The 21,129-nt window shown below is 40.3% G+C and overlaps 1 protein-coding gene across 2 annotated transcripts in view; it reads left to right on the top strand.

Annotated features, from left to right (window-relative positions):
• LOC309508477 (uncharacterized protein) overlaps window positions 1–21,129 on the top strand; it is a 70,411-nt gene that overhangs the window by 11,897 nt on the left and 37,385 nt on the right. For both annotated transcript variants that reach the window (XM_082183123.1, XM_082183124.1), the window contains exon 2: window positions 17,823–17,916. In XM_082183123.1, the coding sequence (XP_082039249.1) occupies window positions 17,823–17,916 (94 nt within the window). The remainder of the gene's footprint in view (window positions 1–17,822; window positions 17,917–21,129) is intronic.

Raw genomic sequence — 21,129 nt, 5'->3', positions numbered from 1 at the left:
GAGCAGAAACATGAGTTATGTTCCACTTGCTGTGTCTGGGGCCTTTCTTTCCTGGTGGATTTTAGTTGCCAAATCAATTTTTTCAGCTCTGTGATTCATTCCTGGTACACATTTGAATTAAAGCACTATTCTGTGTCTCTGCTTGATGCCTAATAAGGGAAAAAAAGGTAAACCACTGTGTACCTCATAAGTCTAATTGGATCAATAATTAGATCAATTTTCTCTATAGAGCGAGCGTGTGAAATTCAGAATGGGATCAAAGAGGGAGCGATCCTTTTCTGCGAAAAGAGATGCTGGAAAGGAGAAAGTTTCTGAATTATTTAGCTGCCTTTCATTATTCTGTCCCTTTGAAGAAAGATAATGGTGCATCTGGAAGTGACGCTGTCTGTCAAGGCTTATCCCTCAGCAGATCTCTGTTTCTCCATCTCTCTCTCACACACAAACACTCCCTAGCTGTTCTGAAACCTAGTGAGCTTCCTATATAGACAGCATTTGAAATTGTCTTAAAAATTAAAAATCTGTCCTCCATATGATTTTTATTTTTTTATTTTTTTGGAACACAAAAGGATCATTTTTGAAGAACATTGTGGCTAGTGTTTTCAATATCATGAAAGTGAATGAGGACTGGGCCTGGGAAAGCTCCAAAATGACAACAACAAAAAAAAACCTACAAAAAAAAAAAGCGCCATGAATGACTCATTCATAAGTGTGAGAAATAGAGGGACATTTAAGTTGCCATTTATCTAAAAACTAAAAATTCTTCCTACCCATTATAAATGCATAGAAAGTAGTGTACATGTTTATTTTCGGTTCCATGGAATAAAGACTTTGTTGTGAACTATTCCATTAAGGCTTCATGGGCCCATTCCCAGATGTATTTTGGGGGAGAACCTTAAAGCTACTCGTAATGTAGTGTAGTTAGACTACAGTCAAGCTACTCTTTTGCAAAACAAGTTGGCTCTACTACAAGTTACTAACAAAATGTAGTTAACATCTTACTTGGGAGCCCCAATCACCTCTGAGTTGTCAATAAACGACCAATGAAATTGGCGAACTTCATCTTCTTCTCCAGAGGACAATAGCCCACACTCTGATGCAGCTATCAACAACTGATCCTCATCCAGAACGCCGAATGACACTATGGGCCCTATTTTAACGATCTGAAACGCAAGTGTCAAAGCGCAAAGCGCAAGTAACTTTGTGGGCGGGTCTCGGCGCTGTTGCTATTTTCCCGGCGGGATAAATGACTCTTGCGCCAGGCGCAAATCTAAAATGGGTTGGTCTGAAGTAGCTTCATTATTCATAGGTGTGGTTTGGGCGTAACGTGAAATAAACCAATCAGAGCGTCATCTCACATTCCCTTTAAGAGCAGATGCGCTTTTTCCATAGCGGATTGCTATTGTAACGGCGGATTTGCCAGGCGCGCGCCAGCAGCGGTTCACAGCCAAGGAGAGCAACGCTCTCGTCACGGCCGTAAAAGAGAGAAGTTACATTGAAATGGAGAAACCCACCCAAATTAACTTCGGTTAATTTGGGTAAATGTGTAAGCTAGATGTATGCTTTTATAATAAATTGTTTATCTATCTATCTATCTATCTATCTATCTATCTATCTATCTATCTATCTATCTATCTATCTATCTATCTATCTATCTATCTATCTATCTATCTATCTATCTATCTATCTATCTATCTATCTATCTATCTATCTATCGTAATAATGTATGATTTGCAAAAATGAAAACTGCTGCTTCTGTGTAGATGAGAGAATCAAAGTGCGCGTTGTGCACACGCTACATTGATTATGGCCAAGCATGCGCCCTTAAAATAGCCTATGAATAACATGCGCAACGCGCCACTGACTTTAAACTATTTTTTCCTGGTTAGTGGCGCAATTGTTTTCTAAACCTGCAAAATAGCAAGAAGGAACGTTTGCGCCGGAACACGCCTCCTCTTTGCGCTGAACCGCCCCCGGGAGCGCAAGTGTATTTCTTAGTTAACCGACGTGCTTCTGTGGAGGGAAAAGTCCGCTTTGCGCGGGTGCAAAATAGGAATGATACATGCGTCGGTGTACAAAGTCACTTGCGCTGGGTGCAAGATAGGGCCCCATGTGTCCACGAGAAGGACCCGTGCCATCATCCGGCATTTCGGCGAGCTAGAGAAGAGCATGAGCATGAGCTAGAGTAGAGCATGAGCATGAGCTAGAGTATGCTAGAGGAGTCTATGGGGACTGGCCCGGAGGAAGTGCTCCGTGTCAGATACTGGACTGGGTAACAGCAGACCGGATTCACGACCACAATGCCGACATGGTCATGGCTTTATGACCTATCCTGGGACCAGCCACCGGGGGGCGATCAAGACGCTTTGGCTTCACTTTTCAACACTTGTGTGGCACGCTTGGCATGAACCATCCACGAACACCAGACATGTGAGATGTACGATTTAGATGAGGAAATGACTATATCCAGAAACACATGGATGGAAAGACATCTTTAAAAAAACACTCGCCGTCCGTGCTTGCTCTGTTAGGGAAATCTGGGGAAGCGTTCCTAGTCAAAAGGAGAGGGACTTCAGAAGCACCCAATCGCCGCACTTAATTGTGCTAATGCTCTTTTTTTTTGGAATGGCGAATCCGCAAAACCACTGAATGCGGCCTTTCACCATCAAGAGAGACTTCCTCTCATATACAAGCTCTTTTAGATCAGGAGAATGCTCTTTGTGAGGCGATTGGAAGAGATTGATCACTGTGCGCAACCACTCGGCTCCGAAGCAAAAATCTGAATGAGTGGATGCTTGCAGCCATCTTATATACCCGTATGTATGGGGGAGTGGCTTCGCATGGAAAAGCCACTCACTATTTCCATTGGCCGTTTTCTACAACTCAGAGGTGATTGGGGCTTTCAAGTGAGACCCGATTTTTTAGTTTTCGAAAAAAAATTGAACTTGACTGACATATAGGGAACTCCCTACTTTATACTATGTGACATTAAAAACAGTGATGTTTTGTAATGCTACACCAACTTGAGTTGCTGAAAATGTAATGATGTTCGGTGTGTCATTAGCCTGGTTAAAACTAGACCATTCTCAGTAGTAACTGAGTTATGGTCTGGCAAAGCTCCATTAATAACTCATTTCCAAAGGGGCGTCACCAACGGACATCGCTCAAATGCCTCTGGGCGCAATTGGATAGACCTAAAACCAATCAGAGCGATTGTCATCGTGTAAAGCCATATGCTGCGTCCCAATTCGCCTAAGTTACACTACGCCATAAAAGTATGTACTCTTTTTGTGAAGAAAAGGTATTTACTTTTGAATGTGTAGCAAAAAAGTAGGCAAGCTTTGGGACATACTACTTCGCCATCTTTATCGGACGGATCTGTCGCGTGCATCCTGTCACGTAAACTGCCCTGTCAATCATCTTGTCACAGTTAAAATCCTCTATTAAATCTAATTTCATTTCCTACCGTTTCGGAGAGAAATGTAGTAGCACGTTCATCTGCCAGTGGGTCTTTCGTGGAGACTGTCCTCGTGTGTTTGCAATTTTAATATAATAATGCATTTAAAAGTTGCTGCGCTTCACCAACGGACGTCGCTCAAATGCCTCTGGGCACAATTGGATAGACCTAAAACCAATCAGAGCGATCGTCATCGTGTAAAGCCCGCCCCAACGTTTCTGATTGGTGCCGCGATTTCGAGGGATTAGAAATGGGCTTGAATGGGCTCTTTGCCAGACTACTTGCAGAGCAAATCTAAATTTGCCGGAAGTTGTCTGGGTTTTCCCAGGCTAGTGTGTCGTAGTATCGTGGAGCCAGATCTTTAGACTGACGGCAAAAGGTCTGGACTCCATGGCAGCTTTCATTGGCAAGGACTGATCAGAAGATGTCTGACTAACATGTAAAGCAACCTATCACAGTTTGTTTTGTTCCACGTCATGTTTAGGGGTGTGAACATGCAACGTCAATGTCCCTTCAGCAACAGACTGCCAAGTAAAACAATTGGATGTATTTTATGAGTCTATGCCATGAGCTTCACATACATTTGAAAATACAGCATTAAGCTGATCCCAATAAGCGCTCATTGTCGCAGTCGTAAACATAAAGGCTTTTCTTCTTCCATGAGAGGGTTTGGGGTCAGGGCAGCTTTGTTTTGAGGCGCACCATTAGAGCACGTGTCAGACACATTGACCAGACAACCTGTAGAATTTAACCAATCAGATGATGACTTTGAAACTGCTGAAGTGATTCCAATTATGTGTGCCATATGCATTAGACATTCAACCAAGTCTTCTGTTCAGTTCATGTTAAAATACTGTTTCTGTGCTGCATTGAGCTGCTGCTTATGGAGAATGTTCCAAATGTTTGGACGCTCCCTGGAAGTTAGCATCACTTGACATTTTTTTTATTTTATTTTTTGGCTTTTGGATTACTGCAGAAAATAAGCTTTGTAACTAACAAAAGTTTATAATTCTTAGACAACTTATATTCATTTTAAAGCATTATTACAATCACCAGAAAAAGCTAAACATAGGCTAAAAACAAACTACACCACACTAGCATGACTTCAACATCACCACCATTAAGCTTCCAACAAACTATTTCTATCTTTATTTTATTTATTTATTTAAGTAAGAATAGTTTGCAAGAGCACAAATATAAACACAATACGGCTGTAAAAGCAGACTAGCAAGTAGATGTGTTTACCTGTTCAGATTAGTGTTGTCAAGATACCAAAATTTTGACTTCGATACGATACCAGACCAAAATACCTCGATACCGATACTGAATCGATACCACAGCAAAAAAACTAAAACGGTAAAAGTAATTGAAAAATATCACAGAACTTAATCATTGTTTTATAAATTAATTTAAAAAAGCTAAAAACTCACATGACCAGCATGTTCCTGCCCTTCTTTATGACCATTCCCTCCCCTTTATTAAAAATAATAATAATAATAATTATGTCAGTGTGAACGTCCTTACCAAGATGTTTGCAACAATCACATTATTATCAATCATGCTAACATTTGCAAACCTTTCACAACTCTGAACAGGTTGGGATGATCAAAATCTTATTTCATGATACGAGTCATTTAATATTTTTTAAATGTAATTTTATAATTATAATACAGATATTTAATTTAATTGTATCTTTGTAATTAAAAATAAGCAAAAAAGCAAATTACAAACAATATGACAAATACTATAAGAGACAAATAAAATAAACAGTGCTTAATTTCTTTTTTGAAAGCTATAGACCTTCTGTAGCTGAAACAATAAGGTCCTCACTCTATAAATTAACTATAGACTGATTCTTAATAAATAGATTAAATTTATTCAGTCAAGCATTGGGTGACTGACTGTCTATTTTCTTTTGTTGTTGGATTAACATTAATCACACAGAATATTACGCTGCCGGTCCGGCCCTTTAAGACCTGCACGTATCCAATACATTGGAACATAATATGATTTCTTTTTACAGACGGTTTACGTTCACTAAAGACATACCCGACTGTGTTTATGTGAATACTCGCCAGGACGTGCATTTTTACATATCATTTTGACTATTCAAACCTAATAGTCCGCGAAAGAGAACTGAAGTCGCGATCGTATGCTGTCTGAACGGCGTGTGCGCGCGCTTCAGGAGTGAGCCCGGCAGCGCGAACACGTCCCACGCTTTATTTTCTCATGCATGCACGTTTCTTTGTCAAGTGCTGCGCGTATATATTTTACTGTTCTGCTTCCGTTGTTTGGTAGTGAATGTACACGTCCTGACTCCTGCTGTCACACAGCTACGCAAATTAAGAAATACTCCTCTTATTATTTACTATCTCTCTTAAAGTACCGGTACTAATAAAAGTTAATATCGTATCGTTTTTAATAGCAGGGTATCGCGATACCTTCCTAGTACCGGTACATCGTGCAACACTAGTTCAGATGATGGCATTTAATGTCTCTGAAAGCGTCTGCAGTCTCATTTAGCCTCTTGTTAGCAACCAAAGACAAGTAGAAGCTTTACAAAATCATGAGGGTGTATTACTGGTGTATTTCTTTCTGTCGTAGAATAAAACGTGCAACTATATTGAGCTTGTTTTAAGCACAGATCTTATTTCATGCATGTAACCAAAATCCCATTAAAAATACCTATTTACTTCAGGATGCTGGAACCGGATGTGCTAAAATGCTAACTCGTTTTGGGTTTTGGCCTACAAAAATACTTCATCCCAATAATGTTTTTAGAATTTCTCAAGCCAGTAATTGACCCTTCGCAGGGAGTTTGATTGACAGGCGATCTGACCAATCATAATCCGCCATCCGCCATTTTTGTCCAACAAAGCAGTCAGGAGAGTTAGTAGATTAACATTGGAGGATTTGAACTTGAAAAACTGAGTGTACTGATGTCTTTCCGTGGTTAAAACAACATTCCTTCTTATGTTCTTTCATGTTTATTTGATGCTATACATTAACTAGAAGTAAGAGATGATCGGTTCACGAGCAGCTTTAAGAGGCTCTACAGCGATCTGTCAGACACATTAAAGAGCCACAAAACAGTATTTATTGTTTAAATTTCTTTAAAAAATGACCAAATTCGAAAGGTGAGACTTTGTTTCATATCAAAAGTAACCTGGTCTGTCCTGTCTGTCAGCGCGTTGTCAGTGTCCTCTCTGCTCCGCAATGTATTTTTCACTGAGTGAGAACATGGTGTGGCGCGAGAGCGGCGTTGCTTTGTCGGACATAGCAACAGTAACTAAAGGGGGCGGGTCTTTGCGAACGGTCAATTAAAGAGCAACTGTTCAGACGATCTAATGGTCTTGTAAGATCTTAAGATCTTATGGTATATCTTATTTTACATGGCTTTCAAGTTGTGTTATTATAGCATTGGTGAATGTTTATTTGAGTCCGGTAAAATCCAGAAACTGACATCTTCTGGACAGATGAACATGTCAGTGTTAGGACTGCAGGCAGCTGCTGATTGGATGCAGTCTCACTGCAGTACATCTGTCTCCAGCTGTGGCCAGATGTGAACGGCTTCTGAGGACACAGGTCAGGAAGACCCAGTCTGCTCTAATTGCACTGTGAGTCTGTATGAAATTTAAATAGATGCAGGTCAGAAACACATGAGGCCCTTTTTGATCTTCAGTTGTGATGTTATTGCAGAACATCAGCTTATTCTTCACTAGACTTAGGAATACATTTAAAAAAAAAATTTACTAGAAATTTAGGGGTGAGAGAATCTGATGATGAATGGGATATATGGAAGAAAATTAAGGACAAATATATTTGGAACAAAAAAAGCTTGCTGAATTGCACTAATGCTTGCATTTTAATGCATTGTATTTTTACGGCTTGCTGAAATTCAACATGGTCGAATTATTAAGCTGTGAATATTTCTTCATTATTTGAAGAATTTTTTTTTCCATTATTTTACTTCCATAGTGATACCACAAAAACAAAACAAACGATAACAATGTATCCTATTTTCTTGCAACTTATTGCACACAATTATATACAGTACAAACTCTACATAAAAGAGTGTTCATTTGTTGAACAGCAGAGAGTGAATAAGAGGTGGTATAAGGTGATAGCACCTCACATGGTAATTGTAAAAGAAACTGCACATTCTAAAAGCTATTCATTGATCCTTTCACCACAGCACAAAGCAGTGTTTAGACCGGCGGTTACATTACTTATATTTAGAGCAGCTTAGAACAACTTCAGTCATTTGCACGCTTATGCAGATTTGTGATTTGCTAGAATGATGGACGCTTTTATGTTAATTATAATGCATCATCATTATCCTGTGTAATTGTTGTCTGCGTGAAAAGTGTGCACGCACGTGTTCCATTTCTTCAACTATTTATCTTTTTTGGATATTTCTTCATTTTCATATGTTATGTATGGATGAGTGTGTCTGTAAGAAGGAAATAATACCTGGAGAAATCATTCGGGTTTCCATTGCAATGAACATTTCATGACCCACATGGAACAATGTGATTAATATATATATATATATATATATATATATATATATATATATATATATATATATATATATATATATATATATATATATATATATATATATATATATATATATATATATATATATATATATATATTCTTTTTATTTTATTTTATGCTCATAGTGCATTTTCTTTCAAAACAATGCCCTAGATCATAAACGTCATTACAAGATCTTTTGAGATAAAATCCGAAACATATTCTCTAGTGTAATAAGGCCATTCAATAAAACTGAGCGACTCATTACACATCTTTGAGGATCAATGTATCAACACATGATTGCAAATATTTACACATTGATGCTGCCTATTAACTCTTTCCCCACCAGCCAGCATTTTTTTCTATTTGCCAGCCACTGCCAGCATTTTTTAGCATTTTCACAAAAATGAAATGGCCCCCAGAATATTTTGTTGTATAAATATCTGAACATGTAATATGTCAAAAGAAAGAACATAGCCTCTGCTTTTAAACCACCAACAACAAAAGTTTTACCTAAAGCACCTCGAGCACCTAGCTCGGGTTACCATCCTCCTTTTCCCGGACTTGTCCGGCGGGCGAGATCGTTCAAAATGTCCGGGATTCAGCTTTTGCTTTCTGCAGTCGCCATTCATTGTTTGCATGCACACCTCTTGTTTCAATCTAACTGAATTCATTCCGATCGGTGAATCTGAATGTAGTGTTTACATGAACGCTAAACAAGTGACCGGTTGATGTGCGTTTTAACATTGCTAAGAAAATTCCCGCACGCACCTCCGTGAGAGATGCGAGACCGGCGCGTCTCAGTAATCACGCCACCGGCCTCACGCCATTCTCCCGTGGCCGTCAGCCTCGTCCTGCTCGCCACAGTAAACATAATGAATGGCGACTGTAGAACGCAAAAGCCGAATCCCAGACATTTTGGGCGATCCCGAAATCCCAGGCAGACTCGTCACGGAGACTCACTGGTAGCCTAACCTTGTTGTTTTCAACTGCGCTCTCTTACCAGTAGGTGTGGCCTCCTAGGGCAGCGAAGCAAGTGCATTCTGGGAGTTGTTGTCTTTCATCCACATAAGCTAAAAATACATTTTCTGGCTTTTCTCAGTCTAGAAAGCTCCAAATAAAAAAAAATCTTCACATTTCTTCTACATAAATGACCTATTTTAAATACACATTCATCTTTCCAGAGGTGAAGTATCCCTTTAACATATGAAGAGGGTGTAGAGTGCTGCAGTGATGACGTTTTTTTTGTAGGCCAACCTGAAAGTTAGCGTCACCTTTCACTTGACAAACACCAAATAGGATTATTCCATTTGCTTTTGGATTATTGCAGAAAATAAGATCTGTGAAAAGTTTATGAGTCTTACATGTTTTGTTCTTCACAAATTAACACAACTTTCATGAATTTGGAAGCGAAGTTGTCAAAAAAACCTTCAGAAAAGCCATTGGGAGGATGGAAGTGGAAGTGATAAAATGCTGACACGTACTTGGGTTTTGGCCAACAAAAATGTAGTATGTCATAGTATGTAGCTGCAGAACTCTATTTACATGTAAGTCTTAAAGGGTTAGTTCACCCAAAAAGGAAAATTCTGTCAGTAATGACTCACCCTCATGTTGTTCCAACCCCGTAAGACTTTCATTCATCTTCGGAACACAAATTAAGATATTTCTGATGAAATCTGAGAGCTGGCTCACTTCTTCATAGACTGGAAGGTAATTGATATCTGCCAGCCCAGAAAAGTTAGTAAAGACATCGTTAAAATAGTCCAAGTGACTACAGTGGCTCAACCTTAAGTTTATCAAGCGACGAGAATACTTTTTGTGCGCACCCGATTCAGACATCCAGGAAATGCACACTTTAGAACCATTTTAAACACTACATCGAGACCCATCTGCGTGAAGGAGTTCAGCTTTCAGATTTCATCAAAAAATATCTTAATTTGTGTTCCGAAGATGAACGAAAGTCTTACGGGGTTGGAACAACATGAGGGTGAGTAATTACTGACAGAGTTTACATTTTTTGGGTGAACTAACCCTTTAAAGGCACAAAAACAGAAATAAACATTTAACATTTCAACAGTTACACGTTCCTACATGTACTTACTAGTGATAACAGTAAATTGTTAAGTAACAAACACTAAACCTAATCTTAACCGTAACGCTATAAATACACAGTTAATTATATTACTCAGTACTTATCTGAGTAACTACAATGTAACTACAGCACCTTAAAATAAAGTGTAACCAAAAATATTAAATTATTTATAATAGTATATATATATTATATAATCCCTTTTAAGTAAATTACTGCTCACTCATTTGCAGCACAGTCATTTAAGAGTGACTCTGGATTGAATGCTTTGCTTAAGGCCTTTAGTTACTGACTCACATCCTTTTTGTATAAACCTACAACCTTTGTATTGGCAGCCCACATATTAACCATTAGGCTTTAAACATGATGTGCGTGTGATTATGTCCGTGTGAATGTCAAGAAACCTGTCAAGAATGTGTTGAGTCTTTTTCAGCCCGACATCAAAAGAAAAATAAGTGCAGTTTAAAGAAAATCAAGGCATGTTTTTAGGCTCATGAAGATATCATTTTTACCCCATCCTCACCCATTCACATAACTGTAATGTAAAATGTTTGAGAATAGTGGAAATTATACGTACGTACGTACATACATACATACATGTTACTACAGTAATGACATTGTGATATGTTTTACACAATATTGAGAAATTTGCATAATAATGTTATTTTGCAAAAATCTTAATGGCTCAAACATTTTAGATTTTTCTATATGCAAATTTAAACATAAATAAAAACAATAATTTTGGTGTGAATTGTGTCTTGGAAATGTTCCAGAGATTGCCCTATGTGTGTGTGTTTATCTGCAGTGAGTGTTTGTATAGGTCGTCGTGTGCCAGTGCCATGCCTCTATCTAGTGTGATACAAGGTGATGTGATGTGAAGTGGAAGTGATGTGTATAAAAGAGGAAATGGAGAGAAGCTGCCCTGACTTTACAGAGCCCGTTTGGCCTCGTGGAAAGGTCATGCAACTCGACAGCGACATGTGGTGGTGTGTTTGCCAGTGGAAATGTGCATGTTTTAGTGCATTTGTGTAAAATTTGAAGAGCTATGTTGCCTGTATTTCCCTTGATCTATTATTTGACACACACACGCAGGCACGCATGCACACTCATGTTGGATTTCCATGTTTTATAGGGACTTTAAATAGATATATTTTAACATTTTTACACTGTACAAACTTATACGCTATCCCATACCCCTAAACCTATCCATCACAGAAAACATTCTGAAAAAAACTCATTCTGTATGATTTATAAGCTTGTTTCCTCATGGGGACCTCAATTTAGGTCCCAACAGTGACATGAGTCCCCATGAGTCTCCACCGGGATAGAAAAAAATGCACACACACATGCACGCACGCATGCACGCACACACACACACGCACCGTGCTTCATTATCTATCAACACAGACATCTTGTCAGAATGAGTGGGATGATGTCTGACTGCTAACATGCTTGAGGAAAGAGATTTCCTCTTTCTGGAAATTAGATGGCAACTCCTGCACAGCTCACCTGTCAGAGAGAATTATTTGGATCTCCTTCAAGCGATGCAAATAACAGCACCCAAAAACGTATTAGAGCAGTGTCTGTGTATGTATGCGTGCATATCGCATATGCACCCACATTCGTATAACATTTTGTGTGGGTGCGTGTGTGCTTACATGCGCGAGCTTGTGTGTACGTGTGCGTGGCAGTTTGACATCTGCTTTTGAGTTTTGTCTGAGTTCTCTTCTGGGAACTGGCTTTTATTAGAATTTTCGGGCTTTATGAATGAAATTACAGTGCAGAAAATTGGACAGTTTATGACTCACCAGATGCTGTTCTTCACTTTTTGCTAAACTCAGTAACTTGTGACTTATTTGAAGTAAAATTGAATATCGGGTGTTTGCATGAACTCTCCAGAAGCACATCAGCTGTGTGCCGAGGCCCGTGTGTGTTGAAGTGTCATGAGAGAGGTCATGAGTAGTGCCAGACAGCGGGTGATTGGATCTCTCTGCAGTACAACCATTGCATTGAGGAAGTTACAATTTTGGCAAAATGCGCTACAAAATATTTGTGCATTGCACATATGTATCTAAGACCCCACACATAGACTGAATATTTACAGATGCCTTTCCATGAAAGGCTTTTGACATCTATTGGTGACTTTGATAATTACCTTTGTTTACATTTTCAGCTTTATGTGCAAGGTGAACTTCAGCACAAAACCGTTCACCATTCTAATGGATTTATGGGATAACGGAATATAGACGTCCTTCGCGCTGGCTGATTCCGGAGAAACATACGATGTAAACTTTCGTTCCTACCAAAACATTAGTTCAGAGAAAATGGAGGAGAAACTGATAATCGTTGTTGCTGGGTTTCCTATCATTTATGATATGACGTTATTTTCATATAGGGACCAGTTACAAAAGAGAGAGAGCCCCGGCCCCGCGCGCGCACTCACCTTCACCGTCTTCAAACAATACGTCTTGCTCTCTCTCCCTCGCGCATATTAATCAAATTATTATTTTTTTTGACCAAATCGGTTATAAAAATGCTGTCATTATAAAAGGTTCCTAGTATCAATGTATTGCTTGTTTTTTTTTCTGTTTACATTTCATGGTGTGACACAGACTTCAGAGCGGCCAAAGCGTCAACAAGCTTCCCCGTACTTTTTTGACAAGCGTCCTTGACAGGGCGGCCAGAGCTTCTTTGCAGCTCAAGTCGGCGGCGGTGTGAACGTACAGTAAGAGTATTAGTAGATTTGTAGGGTTAGCGTTAGAATAAGTTAACATTTACTGTTGTTGCAAAGTTACTTATAGTCAGTAGAATGTCTGTTGGGGGATCATCACAATAAAGAGTAATCAGATATTAAGCAGACAATCTACTAATACTCTAATGAGAGTTAGTTGACGTAGTTGCAAAGTTACTTATTTTCAACAGAATTTTCAAAAGGGAGCATCAAAATCAAGTGTTACTCAGTGCACTGTATTATATTTGTGCATGATTTGTGTTTACTCACAGAAGTGTTGATTTTTCTAGTCTGTGTATTTATTTACTGACTTTGTCGGTCGGTCTGTCTTTATAAACTATCAATAGATGGGCAAAAATGATGAAAGAACTTTGATAATATCTTAATTTGTGTTCTGAATTTGAGTCTGAGTAAATGACGTGATTCAGAATTTTTGGTAAACTAACCCTACATTAATAGTTATTAATTAATTAATTAATTAATTAATAATAACCTATATTAAAATGTTTGTAAGAGGACAAAACAGGAAAAAAAAGTATTTTGGAGCAAGTACCTATTTTTTTTTATGTCTGTGATTATGAGCAGGGATGGGCATAAATACATGGAAATGTATTTAAAATAAAAATACAAAATACTGTGTGGAAAAATGTATTTAAATACAAATATAAAATACTGTGTGAATTTTTTTTTAAATGTAAATACAAATACAAAATACTGTGTGAAACAATGTATTCAAATACAAATACAGTATTACAAATACACAAAATACATATGAAATTGGCCATTCAGTGCAGGTAAAGGTCACAGTGAATGAAGATAGGCCTACTGACTTTTAATTCCTTACCTCATCTCTGCCCTCTCTGTCATTCTTTCTGTCATTCTTTCTTTCTGTCATTCTTTCTTTCTGTCATTCTTTCTTTCTTTCTTTCTTTCTTTCTTTCTTTCTTTCTTTCTTTCTTTCTTTCTTTCTTTCTTTCTTTCTTTGAATGTCTGAACTAGTTGATGCACGAAATCAGTACCCTGATAAAGAGGTTGACTGGTAAAAAGTATTGTTTGTATTTTGAAAATACAAAAATTATCATCTTAAATGTATTTATATACAAATTACATATGATTTTTTTTCCAATAGTGTTTTGTATTTCAAATACGTATTTAAATGCATCCCATCCCTGATTATGAGTGTCTTGCAATACCTAATACCACTTGGTACAAATATTTATCTACCATCTTAAAGTCAAAGTTGTTTCATCTATCCATCCATCCAAAATATATTATAAAAAAAAAAAAAAAAACGAACATTTGAACATCAACCGCCAACAATAACAAATATCTTTTCACTTCTACTACCTATCTGCAAATGTAAGGCTTTTTTGATTATAACATTCATTTGGACTGCTGTATGCTGAGAAAGTTTCCAGTTCCCTTTCATGTTGGTCACTCCAACGTTTGTCGGGGGGATCCGACAGAAATGGGATCTTCAATGGGAAATGGGAAGCCAGCTGCTTCTATCATGCAGCGCGGGTATAGAATGAGCAGCAAGTGCAACGCAACTTTGCATTTCGCTTCGGAGCCGAGCTTCTGAATGGTTCTGCTCTTCAATCTTCTTCAAGAAAATTCGACGAGCGCTCTTGGAAGATTCTCTTCTCTGTTCGTGTTGGTGAGACGCCGCATTGCAGCGAGATCGCCGAATCTAACAGCTGTTTTCACAGCTCTGCGTGCAATCAACTGTTGATTTTGGTTTCGGTTTGAGTGCCTCAGCGGGCTGCACTACATTCCCGCTGTTGGCCGCAAACATCCCCCTGTGCGCTTCAGCACTAAGAGAAGCAGATTTTTCTAAAAGAGCAACACGGGTGTGAGAGAGCGTCTTTTTCAAGATGTCATTCCGCCCATGTGTTTCTGGATGCAGTGACTTTTTGTCTTCGGTTGACGGTCATGATCGCTGTCTCGACCAGCTGAGGGTTACTTCGGCTAACAGCACTGGTGATCTGAGGGTGACAGTGTCACCGAAAACCATGGAGCTTCCGAGAGAGCGTGTTGGCCCGTCCTAGGCGGTGCCAGTCGTTTCTTTTGGGGCTCCATCGGATGACCAAATGTCCATCGCTACGGAGGTGCAGCTAAGGGGTACAATTGGAGCGGTCGGTTGCGATGCAACTGTGTCCTTAACTCCCCTATCTCCCAGGTCTGCCTCTTTGGCGACGCTGTCGAAAATTTTGCCGAACAGTTCTCGGCAGCCCTGAAGCAGACGGAGGTCATCAAACACATCCTGCTCCGACAGCCAGCTGCTGCCTCCACTCAGCTGTCTGTCGCAGCTCCTTCGTCTGCTCATCACCGAGGGCACACTCCTGCTGCCGCCTCCGCCCCTGCTCAGCCTCAGCAGCAGCCTCCACCCAGGCAACAGCGGGCCGGCAGCAAGAGGACAGCCCACCCCGTCCAGGCTCCTGTTAAATCCGCTGGGAAGAGAAAGAGCAAGCGACCCTGAGAAGAGCAACCCAGAGATGGAAGAAACTTATTTTTCGGGAGTTGATGTCCGCACATCTCCCTCCCCCGGAGGAGTGCCGGGTGGAGAATCCTTTGTTTTCCTTTCTTTTTGTTCCGCCGCTGGCCCCACAGCCAGCTGTACCCACTCCTTCAATAAAAGATCAGTTTCAAACTTCTCTGGGTTCCACGAGGGTGGGTTCGACAGCGCTCGTCGCTCTCGTTCCCCTCTCCCCAAGAGGACCAGAATCGCAGTCTGCAACCCTATGACTTGCAGCTCTCGTTCCCCTCTCGGCAGAGCGGGGAGGCTGACAGTGTTCGACGCTATGCCTTGTCGCTCTCAGTCTCCTCCTATCAAGAAGGCAAGGTTGACAGTGTGCGCCGTTACGTAACCTCGGCACTCTCATCCCCTTCTGCAATCGCCAGCGGACAGCAGTATGCGGTTCGGGAACACAGTCAAGCCTTCCCACGCAGACCGTCCCGCTGGCTCATCCGCACCATCAGACTTGGCTATGCGATTCAGTTCGCCCGGCGGCATCCGGTTCACCACAGTGATGGCCACTGGTGCTCCTGTCTAACAGGCAGAGATCGAAGTCCTACTGGCGAAGGACGCGATCGAGCGGTCCCTCCAGCCGATATGAAGTCGGGGTTCTACAGCCCCTGCTTCATTGTACCCAAGAAAGGCGGTGGGTTACGGCCAATCTTGGACCTGCGAGTTTTGAATCGGGCCCTGCACAAGCTGCCCTTCAAAATGAAAAATGTAACTTTTTCAGAGGCTCCTGGGGCATATGGCATCCGCAGCCACAGTAACGCCGCTCGGGTTGCTTCATATGAGGCCACTTCAACACTGGCTTCACGGCCGGGTCCCAAGATGGGCGTGGCAGAGCGGCACGTACTGGGTTTACATTACCCCACAATGTCGCCAAACCTTCAGCCCGTGGTCGGACCCTTCGTTTCTACGGGCAGGTGCTCCCCTAGAACAAGTGTCCAGTCATGCTGTGGTCTTCACGGATCCCTCTGCCACCGGCTGGGGGGCCACGTACAACGGGCATGCAGCTTCGGGTTTGTGGACGGGGCCTCAGCTGCATTGGCATATCAATTGCTTCGAGTTGCTAGCAGTACGTCTTGCTTTCAGCCACTTCAAGGTGCCGCTTCGAGACAAGCATGTACTGGTCCGTACGGACACCACAGGAAGATCTGGTAGAATAAGCTTCTGCCTAGTAAAGGGAGAGAAGTGAGGCTTATGCAGGGCACTGGAAGGGCCAACAACATGGCGTGTTGGTAGGCATCCCATTTCTGTCGGATCCCTCCGACGAACGTTTGAGTGACCGACATGTAAAGGAATGTCTCGGTTACGTATGGTAACCCAAGTTCCCTGAAAGAGGGAACGGAGACGTTCGTCCTGTCGCCATGTTGTTGTACCATTGCTGCAGACGACCGGGTCCCTGGCTCGGCTCCTAAGCGAAAACCAAAGTTACATTGCACCTTCTGCTCATTATATACCTGCGCTGCGTGATAGAAGCAGCTGGCTCAATTATCGCAAGCCAATGTGCATTGGCTCGTTTAATTTCTCTCGAAGTAGATTGGTCTCTCTGTGAAGATCCCATTTCTGTCGGATCCCTCCGACGAACGTCTCCATTCCCTCTTTCAGGGAACGTGGGTTACCATATGTAACCGATACGTTTTCTATCATGCCATTGTATAAATGTGCCATTCGGCATCATCCATTATTAATTTATTCCAAAAGCAAAATTGTTCAGTAACAGCAGAATTACCGACATCGAGTTGTATTCGGCTAATCAAGTGATTTCAAGATGGCGGCTCTTAAGAGCCACCATGTAAAAAAGCCCCACTCCATGTAAAAAAATAAAATAAAATCTGTTATTAGACTGCTAGTACAACTGGTCTTCATTTTAATGTGAGTGTACATGATTTTATAGGTTTGCGGCAAGGTTTTGGAACAACCAAATTAAGTGCAGTACTATTTACAAGCTAAGTTAATTTGATGCTAGTTATTTGTGACCTAGTGTTAACTGCAAATTGTGCTCAAATTCATGAGGCTAGGTAGGATATTTTTAGTGTTCCCAGTTGTATCCCAGCTGGCTCTGAATTTAATAATGTCTTGTTCAACCCTTCCATACTGGGCCTCACATCATGGATAAGACCCATGTGCTGTTTGCTGTCTGTCTGACACTTTATGGTATTGATGATAACACTGGTGGGCTAAAATTCAAACCCACCCTTGTCCGAGCACTCTCATTTTCCTCTCCATTTTGCCCATTATGATCTGGTTTCATTACCTCTCTCTCCATGGCTAGTGGAAGCCATTGAAAGGGCACGGCTGAAATGGTACTGGCTACAACAAAGGCATTGTAAAGAGATGCCTATCAACCCCCCGGCAGACGGGAGAGGCAGACGTGGGCACAACTCCTCATTACGTGTGCTCACACAAGGCTTAAGTCACGGCCCCATGGAAGCTCTCTCATGGTACCGGGTGTCAGTCCTTTTTCTTTTTCTTTTTCTTTCAACAGGACCGACCTCCCCCCTGCTCATAAGCCGGCCCCTCCGCCACCCAAGAAAAAGAGCAGCGACATGAAAGGAGGCCTGATGCCTGACGAGATCCAGGTAGGGTGTCTTCCTCTTTAACACACCGTAATGTCTTGAGTCTGCCTCTGAAATCACTACTTTCACATTTTTTATCTTCATAAAGTTTCAACTTTTCGAGGTTTATAGTGCCTGCGATCCATGATTTGTCCTAATTTAAGTTCCCCACGATCAAGCAATGCTAATGATAATCTAAAGAAACCGCTATCTTCTGTATGCAGTGTTTCTACACGCATCACTTTTGGTCATTTTAGCACAATTTTAATGGAGCGCTAATTTAAAACAGCTCATTTCCAATTCCACCCAAGAAACAGCTGCAGAGAGTTTGTTTGTAAATATTAATATCTTTAACAGCTGCTGATAAACTGTTGATTTAATCACCTTCAACACAACTGAAAAGCATGAAAAAATCTGGTAAAAAATCAAGTATCATTGTATCATAAACATCAGGTATCGAATTTTGTTGCACAAGCACCACAACAACAGCAGTGAGCATATTGAAATGATTGTGAAACCATGTAGAATCCAGCTAGTTGAACTTGAACGAATGATGACCATTATGCCAAGATGATCTCATGCTGTATACAGTCCAAAGTCTATGCAAGATGTAATTAGGGAATCCAGGGCAGCTATTTAACATTTCCCAGTCTGAAGTAATGAATTCTATCTAGTTTCCTGTGCTTCTTTTATTTCAGGTCAATTCTATGACATTTTTTATTCCACTCTTCTTCTTTTTTTCCCTTTTCCACATTTGTGGTCTTAAAAGTCAGAATTGATGCCGCATAAACTAATCGGTAACACTTTGAAACAAGGCTCCATAGATAACATTAATTAAGTACATTATTTAGCTTGATCTACAGTAAGGGATAATGTACATCCAATGTTATCGCAGAACCCCGACAGGTGGATCAGGGTGGTCTTGCATCACCCTTAAGGAATTTACATCCTGCTTATTACACGGCTACTTGTCACATAAGCAAATAATTAGACACAAAAAATTGACTTGAGTTAAAATATTTTATTAGGTTTTTAAACGCAAAGCGGCAAGTTCAAACTAGACGGATATTTAAGGGATACTGTATAGTCATACCACTTATTACACGGTTTCGCCACATAAATAATTATGGGGATAAGAGAAATTGATTTGAGATGAAACTGTTTTAAAATTGTACCTCTTTGTTATCTTAAAATCCATTACAGTCCACAAAACAATCAGCGCAAAATGGCAGCAGCTGTGAATGAAACAAGAGAGCGAGTCCACAATACTCGGATGACATAATTCAATTAAATATAGTTTAAATATTTGATTAGCTCACCAAACGCTAAAACTTCCGTGCCCTCGTAATCTTTAATAAAAATAACTTCCTCTTGGTTATATGAACGTTTAATTTTATCATTCTGGAATCATTATGGAAATGTTACGTTTGAATGCTCTCCCAACAGTAACAGAAGTAACAAACTACAATGTATTATTTTTTTCTCTGATAATGTTTGAGATTAATGACCAGTTAGCTTTGAATGAACGTTAACCAGTGCCGGCCCGAGCCTTTTGGGGGCCCTAAGGAGAATTTGATTTGGGGGCCCCCTCCCACCACGCAGAGTCACCTGTGCTTGACGATTATTGACACAATGTCACGCTATAATGTTACATTATAAATTAATACAATTAGGTTATGTATTAATACAAAATAAATACTTAATAAAAAATAGATAGGCTACTTAAAGTTTTAACTTTTTCTTTACTCTTTTACAAACTCTTGGAAACTTCTGAAAACAAACTGTCACAAAACATATTAAAAAAAATATTTGCAAAATATCCTCCAACGTTTTGCAACACTTTGCAGTTTGAATGATGTCTTGTATGAAACATGACGGAGTATGTTTTTATGTTTCCACTGTACGATCGCGCCCGCGACACACACACACACACACACACACACGCACACACGTCTGGTTCACTATCTTTGTGGGGACTCTCCATAGACTTAATGGTTTTTATACAGTACAAACTGTATATTCTGTCCCCTTACACTAACCCTACCCCTAAACCTACCCATCACAGAACACTTTCTGCATTTTTACATTTTCAAAAAAATATAATTTAGTATGTTTATTTACCCATTCCCCTCATGGGGACCGCTGGCTGGTCCCCACAATGGAGGTGATCTCAGGTTTTACTATCCTTGTGGGGACATTTGGTTCCCACAATGTAATATAAATCAAACGCACACACACACACACACACACACACACACACACACACACACACACACACATATTCCAGCTTTGTAATCTTCCACTGTGATGTTTCCAAGCACATTTTTTGCGCGTGTGAAGAGGATGATTTTTTCCGTCGATATTGGAACGTGAGTGAAGTAGGCTACAAAGCCTATGATAAAGAATAGTTTACCATCCAAATCCATCGCGAATGTTGAAACATTTTGAGTCTAATGAGAGAGATACGTGAGCCCAACGCCGCTTACTTTCACTTTCGCTTTAAATTATTTCGTTTTGGCTTGTTTATAGTTATTTTTTTTATTCTTGTTCTGTTCTGAATATCATTACATTTAAAGAATAAATAATTGATCAAATCAAATTTTTGTGACTTTGCGCACAAATTGTCTATGCACGCGAGGTTATGCGCATGACTCAAACACTGGCAGAGACAGCAGCAGTTGTAGGCAGGTATATTGATCATGAAATCAGAATTTTCTTGTCTTGAATTATTAATCCTTTCATTCATATATGTCACTTGTTTAAGTTAATTAATATGTAAAAAAAAAAAAAAAAAAAAAAAAATCGATTGGGGGCCCCCTGGTGGCGAGGGGGCCCCAAGCAGCCGCTTAGTTCGCTTATGCCTCGGGCCGGCCCTGACGTTAACCAAATTCGCTGTTAGCTGGGTTATTGTAAAGTGCTACTAAAACATCTACACTACTACAATTGTCATTTTGACATTTATCAAGCAGTTAAGCAAATTTTTACTTAAACAACGTTAATAAGCGCCACACCGATCCACTTTAATTTGTGAGATTACAAATGTTGACATTCCTCAGTCCGTGTGCGGTTCTGTGCAGATGTCCGATACTGTAATTAGCATTCATGACACAACAGCAGGTGCATTTGCATTTGTCTTTGACTATGTACACTAAATGAGGTATGTCGTCCTTGGTGGACAATGCTAATTTCGAACGAAGCCGCGCAAAAATCAACTTCCCTAAATCAATGGTGTCTTTT

Source organism: Leuciscus leuciscus (assembly GCF_965113295.1).
Source record: "Leuciscus leuciscus genome assembly, chromosome: 10".
Classification (NCBI taxonomy): Eukaryota; Metazoa; Chordata; class Actinopteri; order Cypriniformes; family Leuciscidae; genus Leuciscus; species Leuciscus leuciscus.
Note: the sequence above shows the minus strand (reverse complement) of the source record. Positions and strands in the feature narration are given on the sequence as shown.